Source organism: Hetaerina americana, unplaced genomic scaffold, assembly GCF_022747635.1.
Source record: "Hetaerina americana unplaced genomic scaffold, ioHetAmer1.1.p SCAF_2, whole genome shotgun sequence".
NCBI lineage: Eukaryota > Metazoa > Arthropoda > Insecta > Odonata > Calopterygidae > Hetaerina > Hetaerina americana.
In genome coordinates this window covers 2,276,187-2,301,016 of record NW_027286763.1, presented here as the reverse complement: position 1 = coordinate 2,301,016, position 24,830 = coordinate 2,276,187, and the positions used below count along the sequence as shown (strand labels likewise).

The 24,830-nt window shown below is 35.8% G+C and overlaps 1 protein-coding gene across 6 annotated transcripts in view; it reads left to right on the top strand.

Moving 5' to 3' along the window:
• The window catches only part of ATP7 (copper-transporting ATPase 1), a 143,874-nt gene extending 119,780 nt beyond the window's left edge, over positions 1 to 24,094 (top strand). For 3 of the 6 annotated variants that reach the window (XM_071584555.1, XM_071584558.1, XM_071584557.1), the window contains 10 exons: positions 58 to 217; positions 2,856 to 3,024; positions 3,425 to 3,611; positions 6,010 to 6,130; positions 8,716 to 8,858; positions 8,976 to 9,179; positions 9,386 to 9,535; positions 9,988 to 10,058; positions 10,170 to 10,349; positions 23,673 to 24,094. In XM_071584555.1, the coding sequence (XP_071440656.1) occupies positions 58 to 217; positions 2,856 to 3,024; positions 3,425 to 3,611; positions 6,010 to 6,130; positions 8,716 to 8,858; positions 8,976 to 9,179; positions 9,386 to 9,535; positions 9,988 to 10,058; positions 10,170 to 10,349; positions 23,673 to 23,832 (1,545 nt within the window). In that variant the 3' untranslated portion in view covers positions 23,833 to 24,094. Of the gene's footprint in view, positions 1 to 57; positions 218 to 2,855; positions 3,025 to 3,424; positions 3,612 to 6,009; positions 6,131 to 8,715; positions 8,859 to 8,975; positions 9,180 to 9,385; positions 9,536 to 9,987; positions 10,059 to 10,169; positions 10,350 to 13,387; positions 13,453 to 14,218; positions 14,242 to 17,119; positions 17,480 to 23,672 lie in introns of those variants that run through there. The other 3 variants (XR_011700635.1, XR_011700636.1, XM_071584556.1) reach the window with 3 other exon arrangements.
• The last annotated feature ends 736 nt before the right edge of the window (positions 24,095 to 24,830 follow it).

Below are 24,830 nucleotides of genomic sequence, written 5' to 3'. Positions count from 1 at the left end.
TGGACGCTTTCTAATGATAGTATTCTGAATGCTTGTTATCTTTTTTTGTTCAAACAGGTGAAATATATAGTGTTTGATAAAACTGGAACTATAACTCATGGAGTGCCTATGGTTTCTCGTATTTGTTTATTTGTTGATGAGCAGACAACTTCATTAGCCCTGTTTCTGTGCCTAGTGGGCACAGCTGAAGCTTCCAGCGAGCACCCAATTGCTTCAGGTAATGCATGTCATTGAAAACTCTTTATTTTCATTTTAAGTTAAAAATTGAAGAATGTGAGATTTAATGTTATCTTATATACAGGTTTGCCTTACAAATGAATTGACACATTTTTTTAAATGTGTAGTATGACAGGATTTTGCTTCAATATGAAAATTTCAAGTGAAAGCTGTTAAATTTCACAATTATATACTTGTAGCTGAGAAATCGGGATGGCTTTTTTGCCCCATTGCCAATTGGGTCGCTGACAATCCATTGACAGTTGGACCATGTACTGAAGTTGCATGCAAATTATTTTTTTAAATTAAGGGTCTAATTCATATGAAATAAGTCAGTTTCAGGAAAAAAGTTTGAATTCATGGTGTTTTGGTTTGAATTGTAAAATAAATTCATAGGTATGTGATTAAAAATTATGTCTTTGTTGATGTGTACATCTCATTTCTCATTGACGTAAAAGTATGAATGTTAAACTATGCATACAGCACAGAGGAGGCTCCCACCTGACATTAGCAGTTTGTGTATGCATATTTGTGTAATTATTTAGCTCTCTGATTCCTAGCATTTGGTTCTTAAACCCACCCTCTGAGTGCTTCTTTCAATGATTACTTTTGTGCTGAAAGGCATTCAATTGGATTAAAAATAGTCACAGATTGAAACTCCTATCTAACCAAAATTTCTTCTGAAATATCGACCAGTATGTATCTCTCCACTTTTTGGGCCACAAGAGAGGCCAAAAGTAACATGGATATCTCTCTCTTGCCATTTGCATCTTTGTTCTAATGAGACATCTTAATTTTGTCAGTAATGTGGCATGCTTATGACTTGAGAATGACAGAGTTGAAATGCACCTTTAATTCACTGAATTGTTCAGTATCATGACACTCCTTGAAAACTTCTGGAATCCACCAACTCCATGAAATTCTCCTTCTTTTATGTGGTGTGAAAAGGAAATTCTACTCTTTCCTCAATATTTTGTTACGATGTGGAATGAAGATAATGAGTGTCTATGGAAAACCATGGACTAAATCTGTCCTACAAAGTTTTGTTTAGGTGTCATCATCCTTTTGCTTTTCAAATTAAGAAATCTTTGCTTTCGGAAAGACTCCATGTATCAAGTCGAGAAGATATTACCTGACAATGTACCATGTTGGTTATGTACTATCCTGTTAACAAACCATTGGCTCCAATCACTGACTTTTCTTTATATGATATCTCTTAATGGTTCTTTAGAATTAGATGCAATTACCTTCTTTAGGAAAACAACTGTTTAGAGCCAGCGTGGACTCTGGAAAAAGTAATACTAGGGAAGGAAGAATGGAATTCTTCCTCATCCATGGTCGTGCTTATGAATGAGCGTTTCTTCACCCCTGGTCCATGCATGATGTAATTGTCGGCTGCGGGTTAGGCTTGCTCCATTATTTTTCAGAATAAGGTGTGGTAGGTGCAAATTAAGCACAGCAACAGTGAGAAGCTTTATTTATTGCCACTTCCAAGTCCATAATTACAAATTTTTTATGTTTTTTATTTTTAACGTAAAGATGCATTTGTTTTGCAGTCTCGAGTATATCTGCTGTACAGCAAAATGTCCTGGAGACAACTTTTGTTTTTAACATGAAAAAAGTGATGGGTTACTCCTATAGCATCAAAAACTGTTACAACTAATGAGAATGCACATATTGTTGTGATTGTGAGGCCCCCACTTGTGAAATTTGTGACTTTAATTGTGTGAAATGATTTTGCAGATGTTGCATTTATTTTTATTTACAATATTTTCTCAATTTGAGAAGGAAATTTTAGCTGTAGTATATAAAATCCAAATTTATTGTAAAGATTCTATGGTGTCAAAGGGCCAGAAAAAATTACAAGGATGGTACTTATACACTTTGGTAAATTTTGCTGATAGAGCTAATTCCATGTGGAAAAAGTACAGTTTTTCATATTTTCATGTTGTAGACACCTCTTTGTATTTGTTTGGGATTGATTTTCTCTGTGGCTAGACAATAATTGATGTGTATTCTATTTAACCCTAGGTCTTTCTAATTGTACCCCTCATTTATTAATTTTCATGTATGATCACATTAAAGCATAGCCACAGTCTGTTAGATAAAATTTCTATCCAAAATTTTCCTTTCAGAGATTCTCATGCATGTCATGGCAGTTGGTTTATTTCCGGTTCTAGTGCTCATATTAATCTATCATGAACACTTTGTGCCTACTCATTTTCAATTTCTTAAAATGTTTAGTTCTACTCAACAAAATATGCTCTCTCCGTACTTAATTCAATTAAAGTAGTACATCATATGTCATAGTTTTCTGAAATGCCATTAAACGAATAAGATAGAAATTTTCATGAGTGTATGAACAAACCCACAGTTAATTAAAATCTTTTAAAAATTATTTATGCCCCTGAAAATTTTGTAATTTTTGTAATAAGAATCATGTCACCATCCCGTGATCAGGTTTATGCAGAAGGTTCAATATGTTGAAAGGAAGTTATGCTTTTCTCTGAGAATAGCATGTATGCATGAGTTATGCATAAATGAATATATTATGACCTCAAAAGTTCTAATGTGAGTAAATGTAACCTGGCATTGGAATTAGTTTCAGGTCTTGACGGTTGTCATTGTTTTTCTTTCAGCCATTGTACATTATGTCAAAGAGATGATAGGCACTGAACTAAATGCCAAATGTGAAAACTTTCAAGCTGTACCTGGATGTGGAATTAAGTGCACCATCTCACATGTTGAACCATTAATGGTGTCTGCCATCCAATCCGAGCAGCTAACTAATTACACCAACAAACTGAGGTAATACCATGAAGGCAAATAGAAGTTGCTAAACTTGTACATGAAATTCAAAATACTTTTTTGTCATGTGTTATAGCTAGTAGATCAGAGCAACTAAATTCATGGGGGTCAAATGAAAGTTATAGATATATGTGGGCTTTTGATCAATCCTGTGTAAAGTAGATCAAGAGTAAAATTGATTGTTTAATACTCAAATAATTTGGTTGGTAATATTTTCCCATTCATTTGAGCTTTTCTGATTCAATTCCTTTCCCACCTGATTGTGGCATTTTAATGTTGAAACCAGGTTATGAAAATAAGAAATCTTCATGGAAATGATTAATAAGAGACAAACAAAGAGCTCTTTCTACTTTCATTTGAAGTCATTTTTCATTCATATGCATGTGGAATCAATTTTTAGGACTCTGCTAGATGGAAAGCCCCCGGGTGCCACCAGATCAACTGTGGATGTGGGTGGGGTGTCAGTGGAGATGATTTCGAATGAATCCATGTTGCAGCAGAGGAGGTCCATGGAGCTGCAGCAGTTGTTGCTTAGCTCTCCAAATATGGATAGGAATTCAATTGGAGATACCCCTACAAATTATGAGGTATATTATGAGGCATTTGCCGTTAGATTTTCCGTGAAGTGTGGGCTAACCTTGAAACAATGGATGGTTTTTCATCAGTTGGTTAATCTTACATTATGTTCAATCCCATGTTGTTCAAGAGCTTTTATTCATGATCCAGAATCAATCTTTTAATGGCTCATTGACCTTTGAGGCTAATAAGCATGATTTTAACTGAATAGCATGAATTGTGTATGTATAATTATTGTTTACCATATGATATTCAGTGATTTTATTCAAATGTTTTGAAAGTGCAAGTACTTCTACCTTTACATGTCTAATATATAAATAGGTGTGTTTGCGTATGAATCACTGTGAAAACCCATCTATTGCAACTTTCTGTAGAATGTGGGAAAATGTGTAAATCGTATGGGAAATAATTTGAGAGTCATTGTAATTTGTGGGAAATAAAAGCACATTGCCTTTTATAATGTTACAAAACACTGGAGTAAAAACCATGTCAGTGGAAGGGATATAAGTCCATTATAATTCAAATCCCCTATCACAGGTAAATATTGTACATCTAAAACAATATTTTCATGTGAAATATGTAAGAATAATAATAAGTATTTGCTAGGTATTTAATTAATAATTGTCTGAGGTTTCATGGAATGAAGAGGAGAGCTATCTGTGGCAATGACATTAAAAACTGATTGTGTCCAAGGCGCAACATAGATCCACTCTCAAGCTTGATATTTCATTTATTTTTATGATTTTATATTTTCCGCATGGCCAAAGAAGGGGTAGCTTGCTGCGTAAGGGCCAACCACCAGAAATATGTCAATTGTCATTCTAAAGTTGTCTTTTTCGTAGCAACTTTTTCTTAAATGCCAATACTTTTCATAATTTGTTTCATGGTTTAGCACTGCTTTTATTCATAGATTTACAAATTGTGATTACCACAGTCCATTAGCAAAAGCATTTAAAGGTTACTGCAATGGTGTGCCATTATGTTTTCTATTGCATCAAATCACATGAAAGAAACAAATCTTATATGAGTACACATGCAATATCATACAAAGAATGAATTTGGATTGCTTGTATTTGTTATTTAATATTTAAGTCAAGATCTTCAAAAAGAATCTGCTACTATCTAAAAGCTCTCTGAATTCTGAATTTGCTAAGAGGAAAGTAGCATGTGTTGCAATAATAATGGCTCTTTTATCTATCTTCTATATGTTTTTGAAATAACACAAAATCATCTGAACTTGTTTCTGAAGTAGTAGTGGTTTTAAGGGGTGGCGATTGAGAGCTGAGGTCATTTGCGCCATTAGGGATGGACAGGAAAGGATGAAGGGTGGAGAGAAACCCGGCGTCGGCATCAGCCTACTCTTTACGAAAGGCACCTAGAGGGTTCACCATTAACGTCCCCTCTGACGGACGGCGTACTCACTCAAAAGTGCTCTCCTCAAGACACCTCAAGCAGGGATCGGGATACCACTGAAAAATATTTTCTCATCTCTGGGATTGGAACCCTTAAGGGCCCTCTGGGTGGAAAGCCAGTACCCTAGCCACCACACCATTTCAATCCCCTTGTTTCACAAGTAACATGCTTCCTCTTTAAAATGTTTCATCGAGAAATTTCAATTCAGTTTTTTTTCCAAACTTATTGGTGTACTTTGAATGGGATAAATTACCCGTGTTTGTACTTTTCCATCATGCTATTATTAGAATATACAATGTGTTTTAATGTTAATGTGTCATCTTCAGGCACATGCAATTATGAGTTGAAATTTGTTTATATTGTTAAAAAAATATATTGCAATAGTACAAACCTAATTTATATATTTAATTGGCTAATTACTATTATTTGTATGTTCTAAAGTGCATACTTAGAAGATGTACTCTATCAGTCATTGGCAAAGTCTATGCTATTGATAGATTTGTGATATTTTGATGTAATATATTCTAGGTATTTTTAATCACTACACCCTCGGAAAATATTCACATCACACACTTCTATGTTTGAAATTATTGGCAAACATTGACAAAATCATTAATTTTTTCTGGCTTAGGGATTTGAAACTGCTTAGAGGCATGCAGCCAGTTTTGAAATTTCATTTGAATTATTTTTTCACAATTCAATTCAATATCCATTGTAACTGAGCTTTACACCCGTTAGATGACCATGACCCTTGTTTGTGAAGGGGTGCCAGCCTTATCATATTGCCAAGTTTTCACTCATATTGCATTAATTCAATTAATATATTTGTGTAAGTGTCACTGTTTAGTCAAAATTTTTGTCAGTCATTTCGGAAATGAAATTTTTTAAATTAGGCTAATGTCATTTACAATGCTATTGTGTTGATGCTAATGTGTTATTTCCCTGGTAAAAATTCTGTTGCCTTATTTTGTAAAACCCCTTGGTGTCATTTCGTAGGTGCTGATTGGCAACAGGGAGTGGATGAAGAGAAATGGAGTGAACATAAGCACAGATGTTGATCTGATAATGACTGACGAGGAGGAAATGGGACACACAGCTGTGCTTTGTGCAGTGAATGGTCAGTGAAGTCATGCCTTTGGTTTAGTCGATTCCGCTTGGTTCCCCTGTCCTCTAGAAGTTTAAGACCTATGCCATTCCCCATTCAAATACAGATGTGTTACATCCTAGGTAAATTTGAGCAATACTATTATTTTCATGCAGTTTTTCAGAGAATTCATGACTGCCATCGACTTAATGTTGCCACATTTTTTTCATTGCTATTTTTTATCAATCATTATTACATTATTTTCCCGAATCAGACAAAATCATGTTTGCTATCTTCGGAAAATGGATAATTTAGTTTCTCTCACACTAGTCTTTAAAATAAGAGGGTGATTCGAAAAGTAAGGTCCCCCATTTTTTTTCATGAAAAATCAAACTTATTCTTCTCAACTTTGCGTACATCGTAGGAAAGGTTGAGCATTTAGTTATTTTTCTACATAGCCGCCTTGACAATAAATCACTTTTTGCATCCTTTTAAGCAGCTTTTTAATACCGGCGTCGTACCTTTCTCTCGCCATGTCGCGAAGCCAATTGACGGCCTGAAGCCTGCTTCTCCGATATACATTCACCGCCATTTAGTGGATGTGTATGGTGAGAAGTGTATGGACATCAAAAACGTACGGAAGTGGTGCAGGGAGTTTTTTGATGGCCGGAAAAACGTCCACGATGAGCAGCGGTCGGGGCGGCCGAGTTTGCCGGAATCAACGGTGGCTCCAATTGACGAGATGGTGCGCAATAGCCCGAGAATTACCCTTTATGAGATAAAAGAAAGCCTTAATGAAGAGAATGGCTACTTCTCCATGCAGAATATTGTGTCGGATGTCCTCGGTTATGCAAGGTGTCTCACCAAAGGAGTGTGTTTGTATCTCATGACAATGCCTGTCCACATGTGTTGCATCAAACGACCACCCTACTCAATGAATTCAGCTGCTGGGATATCGTAGACCACCCTCCTTACAGCCCGGAAGTTGACCCCAGCGACTACCACTTGTTTCCCGCTCTCAAAAAACACCTTGGAGGACAGAAATTCAAGTCAGACGAGGAAGTGCAAGAAGCAGTCGTTAGTTGGCTTCGTGACGCGGCGGGAAGAAGGTACGACGCCGGTATTAAAAAGCTGCTTAAAAGGATGCAAAAAGTGATTGATCGTCTGGGCGACTATGTAGAAAAATAGCTAAATGCTCAACCTTCCCAACGATGTATGCAAAGTTGAGAAGAATAAGTTTGATTTTTCATGAAAAAAAAATAGGGACCTTACTTTTTGAATCGCCCTTGTACTTATTACAAAGGCCTCCGTGGTAATGTACATATGACACGACAGCTTTCATGTTTCTTGTTCTTAGTTTTATTTCGTTAAACAATGGCTTCACTGGCTTTAGCAGGACCACAGTAAATATTGCAGGCATATTATCAGTATATATAGGGTTAATTATTAATCCTGAGATGTCCTTGTTGGCCTTAACTGTAAGAAATTCCCTGTTGATCGAACTTGACCACTCAAATCCATAGAAATAGAAATTAAAAAGTGAATGGAAAATTATATCGAAGATTAGAGGTACCACCCTCCCATCCGCTTGGAAGGGAATTTTTCAAAAAGCCATTGAGCATGAAGGATTGAATAGCTGATCAAGGCAGTCCTGAAAGCATGAAATGTTGACTGCTGAACCATCATCCAGCAAGATGGAACAGTTCAGGAGCAACCATGAAGTCTTCCAGATATATGTAGTCTGTGAATGTATACACTCATTGTACAAAATTGGGTGAAGGTGCACATTTTCTTTCAAGTTTTCAGAGGTAAGAAGAAGGATGGTGTATTGCGACATTTTCCATACTTAACTGTAAAGATAGGCAATGACTGCTGTTAATGGTTTAATATTATTATCGTTGCATTATTGCATGGTTTTCATATCATGTTGCACATTAGAAGCTGTATAAGTAGTCCATGTAATTGTGGCTGCTGATGATTTTTTCTTTCTGCAGCCTTTATTGTTACAAAACCAAACAAAAAGCTGCAATTTGTGACAATGAACCATCCAAAAATCATTTTTCATAAAATTATGATGATTATCTCCGCGATTCTATTCCTATGTTGTAAAAATTTTTGTGCCCGAGTGTAATAGTTTTAAGCCATAGTCAAAATATTCCAGAAGAAATGTACAATAGGAAAAGAGAGAAATTTGGGAGTATAAGAAAACATGCTGATATTATGCCTGTGGCAGTCGAGGGAATATAAGGGGTTTAAATTTTCATTTTCTTATGTTACATTAATCAACCAGGAATAAGTAATTAAATTATTCAATATTTTTAATGCATTAGCTATTCTTTGTTATTGCCTCGACCTTGTGTGGGAAAAGTGACATTAATTTGGATTAATGCTGAACCTCACCTCGTGGTATTCCAAACTAAACTCAAAGAGTCTTCAGGTATGTTGCCACATGAAAAAACATTATGCAAGCCGTATGTAGCCCTTCTGGCATGCAGCTGTTACTTGAGAAGTGTGTTACGTAATTTCTGCAAAGATGCATGGCTCTTAGGCCATCCCTTCTGTGGCCTTAGTAATTTATCTGTTTACAAATACCTTTAACTTTTCCACTCTCTCTCCAGGTTTATTAGTGGCAACCATGGCAGTTGCTGATAAAGTGAAGCCAGAGGCACATCTGGCCGTATATTCTTTGAAAAGGATGGGATTGGAAGTTATACTTTTGACTGGAGATAACAGGAAGACTGCAGCCTCAATTGCTCAGCAGGTCTCTAATGGCTTATTCTGATTTTTTTGAAAATCAATGCTCAAAAATTGTTTTTTTTTCTTAGGTTTTGTTTTAACAGCTGAGAGTTTAACTCCCATGCATGCTCTCTGGTTGCAGGTGGGGATAGGTCGTGTGTTTGCAGAAGTTTTACCATCTCACAAGGTTGCAAAAATTCAGAAGCTGCAAGAGAAAGGTGTTCGAGTGGCAATGGTTGGCGATGGTATCAACGACTCGCCAGCACTTGCTCAGGCAGATGTTGGCATTGCCATATCATCAGGGACCGATGTGGCTGTGGAGGCAGCTGATGTGGTATTAATGCGGGTAGGTGTCTCCTACTCTGAAACCAGAGGCTCATTGCTCTTGAGTGGAATGTTATTTAATCAATGTGCTGCTTAAAAGTCATACATGTTGGAAGTTTAGAAAAGTAATGCCCGCGTTTGTTTGACATTCACTCGTATGTGGATGTAACATGATGAAAAACGCGTGAATGAGCTTTTTGTCATGTATTCAATATTACTTTTTATCAGAATGACTTACTGGATGTGATTGGTTGCTTGGATTTGTCACGTAAAACTGTGAGAAGAATCCGCTACAACTTCCTGTTTGCCAGTATGTATAACCTCCTTGGGATTCCAATAGCAGCAGGAGTATTCAGTCCCATTGGTTTGGTTTTGCAGGTAAGTGGATGCAAACTATATTAATCGTATTGATTATGATATTTTCTTGAAATACTTGAGTGAGCATTGGCAAGTTGAAAGATCCGTGGTTCAAGTCCTGGTCAAGGAAATATTTTTGCCCTGGTGACCCGCTCAATTCTGCCTTCCTCACATCTCCTGTGTTTGTCTTTTATGTGTGTTCCTTCCCCTTTTCCTAATATCTGTATCCATGTGAATAAATTTAGATATATATATATAATCCACACGCCATATAATTTGAATTAGTTTTTAATTATTGTAATCATTAATCTTATGGTTGAAGTGAGGTCTACTCTATCATTGGGCATAATAGTCTGTGTTTGACTTTTTAAGTGGTGGTGCTGGTAATTATTTTCTCCAGTGCTGATCTTCAGCTCCTAATTTTGCAATTGTCACAGATTTACTTTTTTCTACTTAACCTTCATTTTTTTTAGCCCTGGATGGCATCTGCTGCAATGGCCTTGAGTTCTGTATCAGTCGTTGGATCATCCCTTTACCTTAAAATGTAAGTTTACCTTTTTGAGCTCATGATATTTACAATAGTGGTGTTTAATTCACTAATGCAATATTTTTTTAATGCTGAGGATGTCCCTATTTATTGTGTGAATTTAAATAGGTACCGCAAGCCTACTAAAGGTTCTCTTTCAACACCCGAGTACCATGCTGCCATGGAAGCTCACAATGCTGCCCTGAACAATGATACAATATCAGCTGTTTCACTTCACCGAGGATTAGATGATGATGACTTCAGGCCTGGTGTGTCTGCTCGAGTTTCCAATGGAAGCACTCTCAGCAGGTAAAATAGTTAACTCTCTCTCTGTGAAGTATGGATTCATACCCCAACACCCTCCAAGTATCATTTATTTGCAGTAAAAATTTTGAAAACAGAATTACTCATCATGTGTGTGAGTGAAATTTGTCATTATTTATTTTTGCCATCCAGATTAATTATTCATGCTACTTTTTTGATTGTGAAAATTTTAAGTGTTTAATTAATATTGATGCTTCAGATTTATCTTGTGTTATAAAATGTTATCCCATACGTTTTATATTTTTCAAGAGAGATTGTTTCAATGGAAAAACATACTATTTTCAAGTGCTACTATTTATATTTATAACACACTGTAACTCTATAATTGCTGTGTTATAATATGTATCTTTAATATTACCTCTAATTGCTTTTAACTCTTGATAAAATATTTCCATTTAAGATCAGGGTAAATCAAGTGTAGATGAGTTGTAATATACCCTGAAAACAATTAATGCTGGTTTTGATAACTCTCAATGTCTGAAGAAACAGGCCCTTGAAAATGAAGTCATTCAGTATTACTCATTACTTTTTTCTTTCAACAATAATTTGTGTTTTTGCTAGAAATCTTCACAGCACAAGTCTAGTTAAGGATGTACTACATTAGGAAATTCTGAATGATTTTTTGAATGATATGCTTCTTCATGTTCTCTGTGGATTCATTTGCTAATTTTTCTACTCCATACATATTGCTTTTATAAAATTCCAGATAAATATTAGTTTAGATGCATAAAGCTGATTAACTGGTAAAACTAACTTGGGTCTCTTATATATCATGCGGGAGAATGTTATGCCTTTCAAGGGTTGCTTGAGACTCGGTGAAGAATTTAAATTCCAAATTAAATAATTCCAATTTAGCATTATTGTAACTGTATTGGTATTTTCTTTTTATGTCTGAAAAATCCATAACTGGATAATCAAGCTCTAAAGCCATTATTGTTGTTTAGATTATCTTTCTTGTTTAATGATATTTAGATGTAATGCCTGTAAGTTGAGTCTTTTTGGATAAGCACATGATACTTGTGTGTAAGAGCTCTATCTGCCATTCTGCAAAAAAAATAGGTTTTTCACAGTCTTATTCCCAAAACATCATTTCCGTGATAAATTCAGGGAAAAGCACTCTTTTAAGAAAATTTTCCAGGGAGAAGCTTTTTGAATTTTTGACTTAAACAACAGAGTATGTTTTTTGTAATGATAATGTCAGTGCTGGACAGGGCTCAGGAAAATGGCAAATTTCTTTTCTGAAAACTTCCCATCCCCGTATCAGGAAACAGTATTCATAGGCAGACTTGCAAAGTTCATAGAAGTTAAGAAAATATGAATGTATATGCGTGTGATGTTTCAGTTGTTACCTTTGAGGCACTACTATTTAATGGAAGTTCTGGGGTCAGGGTCCAGGCAAGAGTGTGAAACAGGCAGTGTGTCTAGCTACTGGGAAAATAAGGGATTTCTGGGAATTTGTTGGGAATTCATCAGCCAATTGGGACTTGAGAGAAAGAGACTTTTCCCCAGTTAAACTTAATTTTTGGTGAAAGTATAGCACATGAAGTATAAAAACTGAAATGTACTCTCATTCCTGGAATACTGTGTATTCATTACCCTCCAAGTTTGCAGATTGAACTGACCGGTACCACATTCATATATGCAAGAATGTTCTTATTCGTTACTTCTGCCCACAGGTTTTACATTTTGTGGTTTTGGAGTAAATCTGATGGTAGTGTTTATTTTTTTCATCTGAGAAAATAATTTATGTAGAAGAGAATTTTATTAAGAAAGTAACTTACAACTTGTATATCAGCTGTTTGAGTATGTGTTAGTCTTGGGGTTAAAGCATTGGACTACTGACCGAGGGCCCAGGTTCGATTTCCAGGTATGCTTATCTGGGCACCCTCAGCTTCAATCATGTGATTTGGCCTTGGAAACCTTCAGGGAAAGGAACTGTGCCCCCCTTACTACTCTGGATGTTTTAATGACACATGCCGTCGGGCTTAGTACCACGTGAGCTCTACCCTCCCCTATAAAACCAACCTTTTGGTTGGTACCTGTGGTAGTCTGCCGTTTATTTGAAACTCATCCATATATTACTTATCTCCCAATAATAAATCCTTCTTGGCGTTTGAGAATTGGTTTTTAGTAGACTGTCAAATCTGATTATGGCAATCAGTCAATTTTATTCTGTAGAATATTAGGAAGGAGGTTGCTAGGAAAGTATTGGTAACAATTGGAGTGTACCAAGTTTGCCATCTGGAGAGAGGGTGAAGTCCTATCCAAAAGCTCAAAATTTTTGCCCTAAAGCCAGAAATTGTATCAAAATATTGAGCTAGACACTGTAAACCCATAAATTATAGAACACATCGTAATCTCTTGCTAGGAAGAATTAGAGAGATACATTTTACATGCTCCATTAGAGGAAAGAAATGATTATGTTAAAGGTCTTAAGTATGACTATGATAATGGGTGATCTAGAGAGAGTCTATCCTGATTGATAAATATATATATATATATATATATATAGCAGATTTACATATTTTGGTGCACCCTAGAAATTATCATATTTCTTTAGCATGAAAGTAACAGAAATGTAAGCATTGATGAGTATGAGCTGTGGGTTTTTCTATCTTTGCTATAAAGCAACAAAATGATGGTTCATTGCACTGAAAAGAATTTCTCATCAGAATTAGTAAGAAACTGAGATTATCAAAAGCCTTGTACTTATTTAAAAGGTCAATTAATGATTTCTCCTGCTCTAAATGAAAATGAATTTTATGCCATTATGCTCATTTTGTTAAAAGTTTTCTTGCAGGAAGATTTGAGTCCATATTTGCTTATCCTTGTCGTGTTTTGTTCTGCAGAATTGCTTCGGAACTACTTCCATTTTTCAGGCCTGGGTACCTATTCTGACTTTCACTTTGTCATGCGTGAATTTCTGATCCCAACATGAATAGCTTTTTGTAGTTCCTATATCTTTTCAGTGTCATGTATTTTTGTCTAAATGTTATCATAGATTGAAATTTCTCATCCACCAGACTGGCTGCAGTTAATTCAGCAATGAAAGTGTGACAACTTTGGGCACTCTCTGGGCTTGTGATGCGTAAGTGTTCTGAACTCCCATTGGCTTACCCTAGCGCATCGAACTCCGCTGTCAGTACCAGCATGCTTCCAGTATACATCGTGTGTTGCCTTGGAGTATTTATTAACTTGTGATTTTTGTGTGTCAGTGTTTCAGTTTACCACATTATGACTGCAAGGAGTTAAATAAGGAACATTTACACAATTTTATCTTTCCAAAGGACTATAAATCCACAGCACAGTCTTTCATACCCTGCATTTTTATTGACGTGCACTCCTTATTCCTTAACGTGTTATTCTTTAAATTAACTCCTGCAATATTTAGTTCTGTATTTGGTGTTGGTGTTAATTGCATGAAGTGGTTTATCTGTGTTGGGAATATTTCCTGGAAATGTGCATGTCTACAGATTGATAGCATTGATTAGATCTTGTTTGGCGGAATCATAATGAAATTGGCATTTTTTCAAATAATTATACTCAGGTCTATATGCATATATATGTTCATTAAATATGAGGCATTTACACCAATAAATGCAAATATGTTTTATTATGAGTTCCATTAAGTAAATTTGCTGCTTGTATTGAAAAATGAGAAAGTTGTGTAAAATTCTTGTCCTGAGACCTGAAAATACACTCATATCTAGGCACTTGATCCATAAACCTCTTAAAAGGTGGTCAAGGTTGCCATTTGGTATTTCTTCATAGTGCAGGAAGCATCTTGTTTATTTGTGAGTGTGCTGTGCAAGTTCTATGGATTACATGTTAATATAAGGATATTTTCTTTACAGCCTGCTTTTTTGTGATGTAATCAGTGAGTTTTTTCTGTGCCTTTTTTATTTTTTCTTTAAACTCTCATGACTATTTTAGTAGGCAGTTGTTTCCTAAATTAGACCACTTCCTGTGACATGAGCATGTTAAATTGTAATGAATATATCATTTTGAGGATGGCATGTAATAAAATGACAGAATGCTTTGGTGGCTGGTTTTTAAGGGTGATATGTTATTGCTGTATAAATAATCCTGTTAACTCTCTACCTAAGTCATCCCATGAAAATTAATTAATATTTTTGATAGTCGTGAAACAAGTTTCCTTCTTAGTGTAGCTAGTAATGATATTTTCAATCAATTTTTTTGGTCAGTTTTTCATTGTGGATCAGTGTTGATAGCAAGAGAATGTAGTTAATGGTCTTCAAGAATTAACCTTGAGATTAATACCTTTCCATTGGCCAATCATCCCAACAGCAAACAAGTCTCGTAGATAGCGAGACTTTCTAATTGATCAAAATAAAATTGAAAGCAAATTGATCTTACTGTTGGCTGTTTCTACACCTTGAAACTAAATTTCTCCATTTCAAGGTTTTAACCAAGAACTTTGAAAGTGGTAAAGATAATTGCTTGTAAACATTTAAATTTTGTTGAAATTAAAGTATCCATAGTGGTCAACAAAGCTTAAATATTGAGTTTTGCTCTGTTACAGCACAAAGATACTGAAATACTGCAGAGATGGTTCTGAACAAGGAGTATTGCCAAGATGTTATCAGTAAAATCTCAGGCTTGTAATTTATATTGAACTAATTGACAAAAGATTGAGCTCTGAGATCAAACTAATAATATTAGTGTTTCAGTGCAAATTCATACATTATCTCTCCTGCATTGCTGATCATGCATGCATATATATATGGTTGGTTCAGATTAGCCAGGCGCATATATGTGAATGAATAATTGTTCACATGATTTACCAGCTCACAAGAATATTGTGATTAAAAAGAGAATGATTTCCGCAGTCCAATTTTCGGAGTATATGTAAATTCATATGGTACACAAGTAAGTAGAGTGTTAGGTGGACTGTTTAGAGGGCTGGGCTTGATACCAGGGTATCCTTGGCTTCCCCCAGATGTGTAATTTTTCAGCAACCAGACCTTCCTGGGAAACCACACATGGCTCGGGAAAAATAAACCCCCCCCCCTAGATGTGTGACTTTCATGTTGTAGACTTTTAGTATTTGGTGAGCTCCGATCACCCTTGAGGTTGGTCACTATTGTGTTGTTATTAATTTGATATAATTCTAATTAAACCTGTGGTTATTGATATTTCATCCAGAAAAGATGTGCCTGAACAAAGTAATCTTATTTTGTGATTAGTTTATTTCTGCACTCAACAACGAAGTGTCTTGAATCATTGTACACCATTTCAGGTATCTCTTGTTTTATGTACTTAATTCTGTTGAGTATATTAACCTTTGTGTGTAGGTCCACTGAATCATACTAAATCATAATGTGAAATCTCAAATAAAGTACATACCTTTGAGTTGCCCGAGTTCCTCAGCAGATTTGCTTGATATGAATGTTAACATGGTTTAATTTACACCATAGCAAGGAAATATTTGTCTTATAATTTCTATCACTAAGCAAAATTTTCCGTGCAATGATCACTTGGGCTGATGGAAACCTAAAACTGTGAGTGACTCAGTACCAATTAGTACTCATGTGCAAAGAATCAAATTTACAACTCCTCATATAAACTACAGATATCTTTGAAAATAGCATGTTCTCGACAAAGAAAATCAAATTGATGTTAAAAATGTCTAAGGACCCTTATTGGAAATTACTTCTGAATTTGTAACTAAAAATATTCTCTAAATATTTTGTTAGAAATAAAAACACATTTCTCAGACTAATATGGGGTTGAGTGTGTATCTATCAGTAATTTTCTATATTGCCTTACTCTTTTGTTTGTACACTTGTATTTAATTTTAATACTAACGCTGCTTATGGGTTTTTTCCCACAATTCTTCCTTTAAAAGAGTGCATGGTTTAACCTTTATTTTAAAGGTGCTTCACTTTCTTTGAATCCTGTTCGCCAAAAGTGTCCCATTTTTTTTAATTTTGTAAATTTGAAATTACATGACATTTGATAAATGGTCAAATATTCCAAAGTAAAAAATGGAATAACTTAATTCACCTTTCTCGTTTTGGATCTAACTATATCACCACTGTTACAGAAAATTAAACATTTTAGTCCGCATACAATTACAATTCAGGTGGTGTTCCATTCACTTATGAAATACTTTTCCGTCTGCTACTTGCTTGTATTTTCGGTACAGCTTAAAACATTTATTATAAGTAATAAACAGGAATAATACTCTATGCATGTTTGCATTTGGCCCCTATAGCTTTAGTAATGCATGGTATATTTAACCTCAAAATTATTAATAACATATCATATTAATGTTGCAATGATGTTAGCTTGCAATATTATATTCCTAGTAACATTTTATGATGTTCATATTTTTACATTGGTACAAAGTGTGACAAATTAATGTAACTGTAATGAGTATAGTTTTGCTGCTTTTAACTGTAAAAAGAAACGAGAGCCTGGTGGAAATTTTTATTTTGTTGCTTGATTGAGCCTCTTTTTTTTAGTCATTTACGTTCATATCTGTGCTTATGCTATGTATTATAGCTTTAAAATGTGAAGTCTTTGGATCAAAACAGCTTTCCGTTGAACCCCTCGGTGTCATCTCTGCTCCTGTGCCTGCTGTGAAATTGTCCGTGCTTGCAGCCGCTCCTTGTTCCCCAGCAGCCATTAAGGCCAGAGTCTCTCCATCCTCCCTAACGCCATTCATTCTCTCACGCAGCCCAAAGGGAAGCAGACGTCGTGCTGAGTCTCTCCTTTTTGGAAACTTTCAGGTTCCTTGGCGGATGCGACTCCCCCTCTAGTGCTAAGGGTGGGAAGAGGGCGGCTGGACTGGAGGCAGCGCCACTGCTCCCCTTCGACGAGGACACATCTTCCACCCCTCCTCTAAAAGACATCCTCTACCTCTCTTCCTCTAACTCCTCCACCTTCTCACTTCAATGATTCTACAACGTTCACCACGGCTTTTTTTTACCCATTAGCTAAAGAACACCTTACCTCTTTTAAGGTATGAGCTTTTGACATCCCAGCCACCGACCACTTTCCTTTCTTTGAGTGAATTTTAACATTTAAACCATGGCTAATGAATATACAGGGTTCGTCCGGAAAATAAGTGTACTGAGCTCAGGAAAAAAAATTTATTACACTTTTACATATCTTAAGCTAATATTCCTCAAAATAGGACCCTTGTGAGTCGATACACTTGTTCCAGCGGCGTTCCCATTCCTGGAACGCTCCCGCGAAGGCTTCATCGGGAACCTCTCGAAGACACGTCGTCGACCTCTTCTCTGCCCTCCACGAACATCTTGTGCCACCGAAAGATCATGTTTCTGGACATGGCTGACTCCCCGTAAGCCTGGTTAATCATACCGACAGTTTCGGTAGACGATTTCCCAAGCTTTACCGCAAATTTGATGGAATAACGCTGCTCCAAAAACTTCGGCATCGCGTTCCGTGACGTGGGTCGAGCGTGGAGGTTCGCGTTAACAGAGCTCCTCACTACACCACAGCTCAGAGCAGACTGCCTTTTTCAGCGTCGCTTGCCAACATACCCCCCTCCAATCGCAGCCCGTCAGAGCGGTGCTGAGCGCGCCTGGAGCGGCGGGAAAAAATCAGTACACTTATTTTCCGGATGAACCCTGTATCTGACACGTTTTTTTCCTTCCAAGGAAGAAACCTATATCCCATATGCTTTATTGACTAAAGTGGAGAGTAAAGCTCGAACTTAAGCCCTTAAAACTATTAAATTAATTTCCTAGAATACAGTCCGATAAGCTCCTCACAAGATAATTTAGAGTACAATACCACCACAGTTTACTTGATTGCCATTAGAAGTTAGCTTCACCAACATATTATTCCCACTTTTACGACTTTGTTTATGTAGTTGCTTATTTTCATTGTGTGTTACCACCAAGGTTTCCTTGCGCTGAACCTTCCATTCAATCAGTGTGTTGGTTTTATTATATGCTTAGCATCCACCAGACATGGCTGATGAATCTTGTTCCCCCAAATGTGAATCAATTTCAGATGAAGTGGAGTCACTATTTTCCAGTGTAATGATTTGTTAACTATTATTGATTCATCAATGATTGCAAAATTTCTTTGTCCTGAAACTTTTGTTGCTACTGGTGGCCGAAATACATCTCCATATGGTCAATTGCCTTGCAACCATCGCGATTTGGTGCAAGAGTTAAAAATCCCCAGAAGATTGTTTTTATAGGAGTGAAATTAACATTTTATGATGCATTGGTACCTCATATGCGTTTGAGTTACAGTGGTTAATCAAATGGTGTAATTATTGAAAATACCAAAAAAGTGAGTCTCAGTAGGTAATGAATTGCTTAACTATATGTGCCGATTAATTTATTTTAACTCATGATTGTGTGACAGCTGTAATGAAAAAATCGTAGCAATTTATGTCAAGCTGAGAACAGCTACATTAGTGAGTGAAAGGGTTAAAAATTTACAAAGTAAATAAGCTGGAGTCATAATGAACTTCCACCTGGATGTTTTATGAATGGATCCAGCTCAGTTTTATGAATGGATCCAGCTCTGTTTATGGAAATTCCTAAGCCATATTTAAAAGACTGGAAATCAAGATACTTGATAAAAACACTAGGTTTTAGGAAATTTATATGCTTGGTGAAAGAAACACTAGGCGTTACTTATGATCATAGTAAAGCTGTAACTACTGGAAATGAGTAGCTTAAAAATATGAGGTTGGTCTGTCACTCATTCTTTATTACACTAGCAAAACAGTTTTCATGGCAAAACATGCAAGGAGGAGAGGAATGCAGTTTGGCAGGTCACATTCAACTCGGAGAAATATGTTCATTATAAAATTCTCTAAGGATGAAACTAATTGCAAGAAAGCATTAATGTAATTGTTACAACATAAGATAAAATGCTCAAAACAATAAACTGTGCAGTCAAAGATAATGAAGGTAACTAAAGCATTGTCAGTGTTGAATGTAAATGGTTCACTTCCAAGATCGTAGTAATTTCAAATGTTTATTCATAGAGTTTACTTTTGACCATAAATAGAGTAAATACTACCTTGATCAAAAATTTCCCGGAATTTATTCAGAAAATTAAAAATACAAGTTTATTCATCTAAATCTATATTGTCCCCTTCAAAGTAATCCCCATCGACTGCAACACACTTATGCCAGCGCTTGATCCAATCCTCGAAACATTTTTTATATTTGGTTTTCGGTATGTCCATCAGTGCTTCCTGCGATTTTTCCATTACTTCCTCTCGGCTGCTAAAACGCGTTCCCCGTAATGGTTTTTTAACTCGATTGAACAGAAAGAAGTCACAGGGAGCCAAATCAGGTGAATTCGGTGGCTGTTGGATGGTATTTGTTGCATTTTTCGTCAAAAAATTACGAATAATGATAGCACTGTGCGACGGTGCGTTATCATGGTGCAAAATCCACGAGTTTTCTGCCCACATTTCTGGTCTCTTTCGGCGAATTGCTTCACGCAAACGTCTCATAACGCCCAAATAATACTCTTTGTTTACTGTCTGGCCTTCTGGCAAAAATTCATGATGCACTACACCGTTGTAATCCATGAAAACCGTCAGCATTGCCTTCTTTTTTGACTGAAAACGACGTGGTTTTTTTGGTCTCGGCTCATTTGGTGAACGCCATTCACTTGCCTGATGTCTGGATTGCGTGTCGTACTCATAAACCCACGTCTCGTCTCCAGTAATGATCCTTTTGATGAATGTGGGATCGGATTCAGCCTCGCAAATCATGTCTTTTGCGACGTCAACACGGTCTCTTTTTTGCATGAAATTGAGGTCTTTTGGCACCAACTTTGCTGCTACACGACGGAAACCCAAATCATTAACCACAATGTCTTGGGCGGATCCATAGGCAATGTTCAAGTCCTCCGCTATTTCTCTGATGGTTAATTTGCGGTTATTGACCAACATTTCTTTTACTTTATCAATTTTTTCACCGACTTTCGATGTCGATGGTCTGCCACTGCGTTCATCATCTTCGATTGACTCACGACCACTTCTGAACCGCTCGTGCCACTGGTAAACGACCGTTTTTTTTAGAGAATCGTTGCCGAAACACTTTTCCAACATTTCCAACGTCCGTGCACCACTAAATCCGTTTTTTACGCAAAATTTAATACAAGTTCGTTGTTGCAAATTTAAATCCATTTCTGCAATTGTAAAAAATCGCCAACACACACAGAGATAGATGTACTCTTGGCTACGTAACTTTTGCAAATGTCAAGTTATGACACTAAGATTTAAAGGGAATATCAACAACAGATGTACCAATTTAACAAAAAAAACAGAACTCAAATCGGAACGATGGGAGCGCCACACGGTGGTTATTCCGGGAACTTTTTGATCAAGGTAGTATAATGGGAATTAAGATCTGTAATAGTAGGAAAAAATCTGGCTTCTGCTGAAATAATTATTTTCAAAAGTAAAATTAGCATTGAGTTGAGGCAACGACCAATGTCATAAATAGAAGAGAGATGTCTAAAGGTAGAATAATGGTTAGTCCTTTAAGTTAGTCCTTTCATTTATTTATTTGTAGAATAATGGATAATATGTGTATTTAGTTGAAAGAATAGTGTAAAGTAAGCCTCTGAGAGAATTGATCAACAATGGATACACAACTAATGGCGAATAGTTCACATAAAGCTGAACACCTTGAAGGAGACGAAAAACTAGTGACATTCTGGTGAAATTTTCATCATTCGTTCTGGTACAATAATTCGTTGAACTGGTATAACCCTTTCCTTAAAAGTCCATTGACTAGTGTGCCAGTACGAGCTTGATTGGCTAAGGAATTATAATTATTTTAAATGAAGTTGGTGCACTCCAATTGGTTGATGGCCAGCCCTGAAGAAGTGTTGTTCCCGTTCATTTTCCTGAGAATTTGATTTATTGGGAGGCATGCAACTTGAGGGCCAATAACTGAATCCTTAAGATGAGAGCTAAATATTCTAGTAATTAACAATGCCAGCTTAAAAATTTCAATTGGGACCAAACTATACTACTAAATAAAAGATTAAAAGGCAGTATGTTGAAAATAATTTTTTGTCAGTCAGCTCTCTGTATCCTTATCCTTATGAATAGATCAGATTGATACAAAAGCAGAGCTGATTAGAAATCAGCAAGGAATCCAATTTTTGCTTGTCTCTATTTCGCAGTTTGCATAGTGAACACGTGTCGAATTTGTGGGGTTATCTTAAAATCAAAGGTTGGTGCTTGCTTACAGCGCTTCAGTGAGGCACAATGACCAGAGCATGTCCACTTAGTTTGTTGGGCATGAATGCATGTAGGTACATTCCCACCATAACATTATGTGTCTGCGTAGTAAAATCTTGATTCTGACTGCCCATTTGTTCATTAGCTGTTGTTATTTATAGTAGTGGACGTCACCACATAATGATATTCTACCTGCCAAGACAAATGAGCTTTTAATATTAGTCATGCCAATTATTCGAGTTGAACCAGCCTCAAGGGAGGAGAGAATGTTGATTGATGTGTGAATGCAATGGTTATAAATCTATACATCGACTCGAATAGTCATCCAGTGATAGAGAGGTATGCTCTTTTATCAAAATACCTTGCTTATAATTAAAACTTGGACGAATAAAATTGGATTGCTAAATGGATTAAGAAGATTTACATGGAATGAGACAACTTATTTGAAAAAATAAAGTTGCAGATCAAACCATTGCTATTCTTATGCATTGTTTAGAAAAAGAATGGGGTAGTAAAACCTAATTTAGTGCATGAAATGAAAATCTGCAAAATAATGAATACTTCATCTTCTAATTCTTAATAGGCTCGGATTTAAAATGTTCCTTTATATTATTTTATAACAATGCTAGATTTTCATTTAATGTCTCATTTGTACATTACATAGGGACTCGGCATGTATGTTAATATTTTTCCCATATTCACAGGTTGCAGATGCACCAGTACATGTGATGCAATCGATTTTGAACTCAACTTAGAAATAGCATGCATGTGACAAAATAATGTTTATTTATTGTAAAGCATTGAGAATTATTAGTCCTACAACTATGTCCCACATATTCAGTTCTTTCATGTGCATTTAATGAACAAGTTCACTCCTTGTTCCAAGTGTTAGCATGCCTGCAATACTGAACTTGGAGCATTCTCTGGATATAAGATTAAAAATTACAGTGAACTCTTGATTATTTGTGCTAATGGATGCAGGATAAAGCAGGGATAATCGAAATACATGGATAATATGGGCATGACATCCGATTACCATTCAATTTGTCGTGCAGCAAAGTAGTTCAAAACAAAGAAGGGACTGCAATTAGGAAACAAATGAACATCCCTCTTCATTCCCAGCAATAAATTCGAGTTTGTTAGCAATATAAAATACATTTTTCCCCATTTTCATAAGGGTGGAATCATAAATTTACAAGAACAGAATTATCATTAAGTGTATTGAAGAACATATTCTCGGTAATCTAAACTAATCACGTGGCGAGGAAAAAACAAATGACCGGCGAAGAATAAATATTCACAATGTATGCAGGTAGGTAATGACTTCTTTGTTGCATAGCAATACTATTATCCGTGCACCTGAAGGAGAGTATACTTAACTCTGTGCTAAAGAATGTGAGATGACGCAAAAGAAGTACACAAAATGCTCAAATTAATTCATTAAACACTATTGATAAATTTTGGTTTTGTGATCAGAGTTAGAAACATTGAAGAACACCAACAAATTTCCAACTTTGATTCCTTTAAGAAGAGTATATGGAAGTTTCAAAGCCTTAAATTATATTTATGATTGTAATATTACCAAATAAATGTTGAGCTGATGGGAGGAGAGAATAGTACAGAGGGTTTGCACACAGATATTCGAGAGTTTACTGTAGTTATATATTGCATTCAGTTAAATTCATTCTAACATATATTATTTTTACTCAAATAAGTTTATTTTAACAAGAGGACCAATGAGAGGAAGAGCAAGGAGTCACTTTAGATTATTCTCTATATTATGGAATCTACACCTGTAATAGTCAATTATTGGAAAGAAATTTGAATTGGAATTCAAATATTTTTGACGTGTACAATTAATAGAATTGAAGTGCTCATTTTGTTATCGTTGGGATTTTATTTTTGTCCATCAACAAAAATGTGGGGTTGGAATGATGTTCTGTGGCACAAAGTCTTTTCAATTTTTCCCTTGGATAAACTGTAGATATTGTTTCCTTGCTAGAAAGTTATCTGGGGATCTTCAGCAATAGTGAAATAGTTATAAATTATTTTTCAAACAAATTTTCCATTTCTTTTTTCTTCAGGATTTTTGGCCGTGGAAAATTTTCTGAGCAAGAATTAGAAGGCCACTTGTTGGGACCAAATGAGAATGATGACCACATGGATCTTGGCGTGATGGATTTTAAAGGCAGGAGCAAGGGCGGCAGCAAGCATTACAGTCTTCATCAAATGGCACCACTTTGAGATTCAAATGCTACTCGTTGCTTACAGAGTATGACATCTGACAAAAGAACTGGAATGCACATTAATGTGTTGTCCTTATATGTATAAATATTTTAATATTATAAAATAACTGCCAATTGATTTAAACCAAAGCTTTGTGAAAATTGTGACTGGGCCCCTTTTATTAATGATTTTAATTTTTTTTATACATTTCATAAGTTCATGTTGAATTATGAAAATTAATTATGGTTCTTTGATTAATGTACAAAATATGGCTTGAATTTCTGTGTATATTTCTGAATTTATTTCAGTATAAAGTTTACTGAATGCATTTCTATAATTTTTATTTATCGAGTGAAGATCATTTAATAGTTTTCAACCTTATAAATATGGGTAATGGTAATTGAATTTAGAAGAATTTGAAAGATGAACAAAGAGGATTAAAAGATAAAATTAAATGGGATGCCATAAAACCTTGTTGCTAGGAAGGACCAGGCATGTTGAAGTACATGGCAAAGTAATGCCAATTGATTCAAACAATGCTCTAATTTTATCAAGGAAAATAAATTTCTTAACTGAAACCCATGACAGTAATGTGCGTGATATCAAGTAGCAAGGCAAGGTATAATCCAGTTTTTCAAATGACAACTTACTTATTTCTTAAGTTGTATCATATTCTTGTACAGTAGGGTTTTGATTATCTATGTTAAATGAGGAGAAGCCACCAGTGGATGAATGAAAATGACTTGTAACTGGATTCGCATAATGTTTAGACTTTCCGTAGCCTTAATTTTAGTGACATTGTGTAAAAGGGGCAGAGATAATGAATCCAAAAATGAAATTGAAGGTTTCCCATGTTGTTTCCAGAGGCACCAATAGTTTTCAGGTTTGGAGAAATTGTATTTCTGATAATGAAAGAAGCAATGAAAAAGGTTAATCCCATACCTGAATCAGTCCTGTACCAATGGTGAAAGGCAGCAGTTAGACCATATGATGGTGCAAATCAAGATAATCGGTCC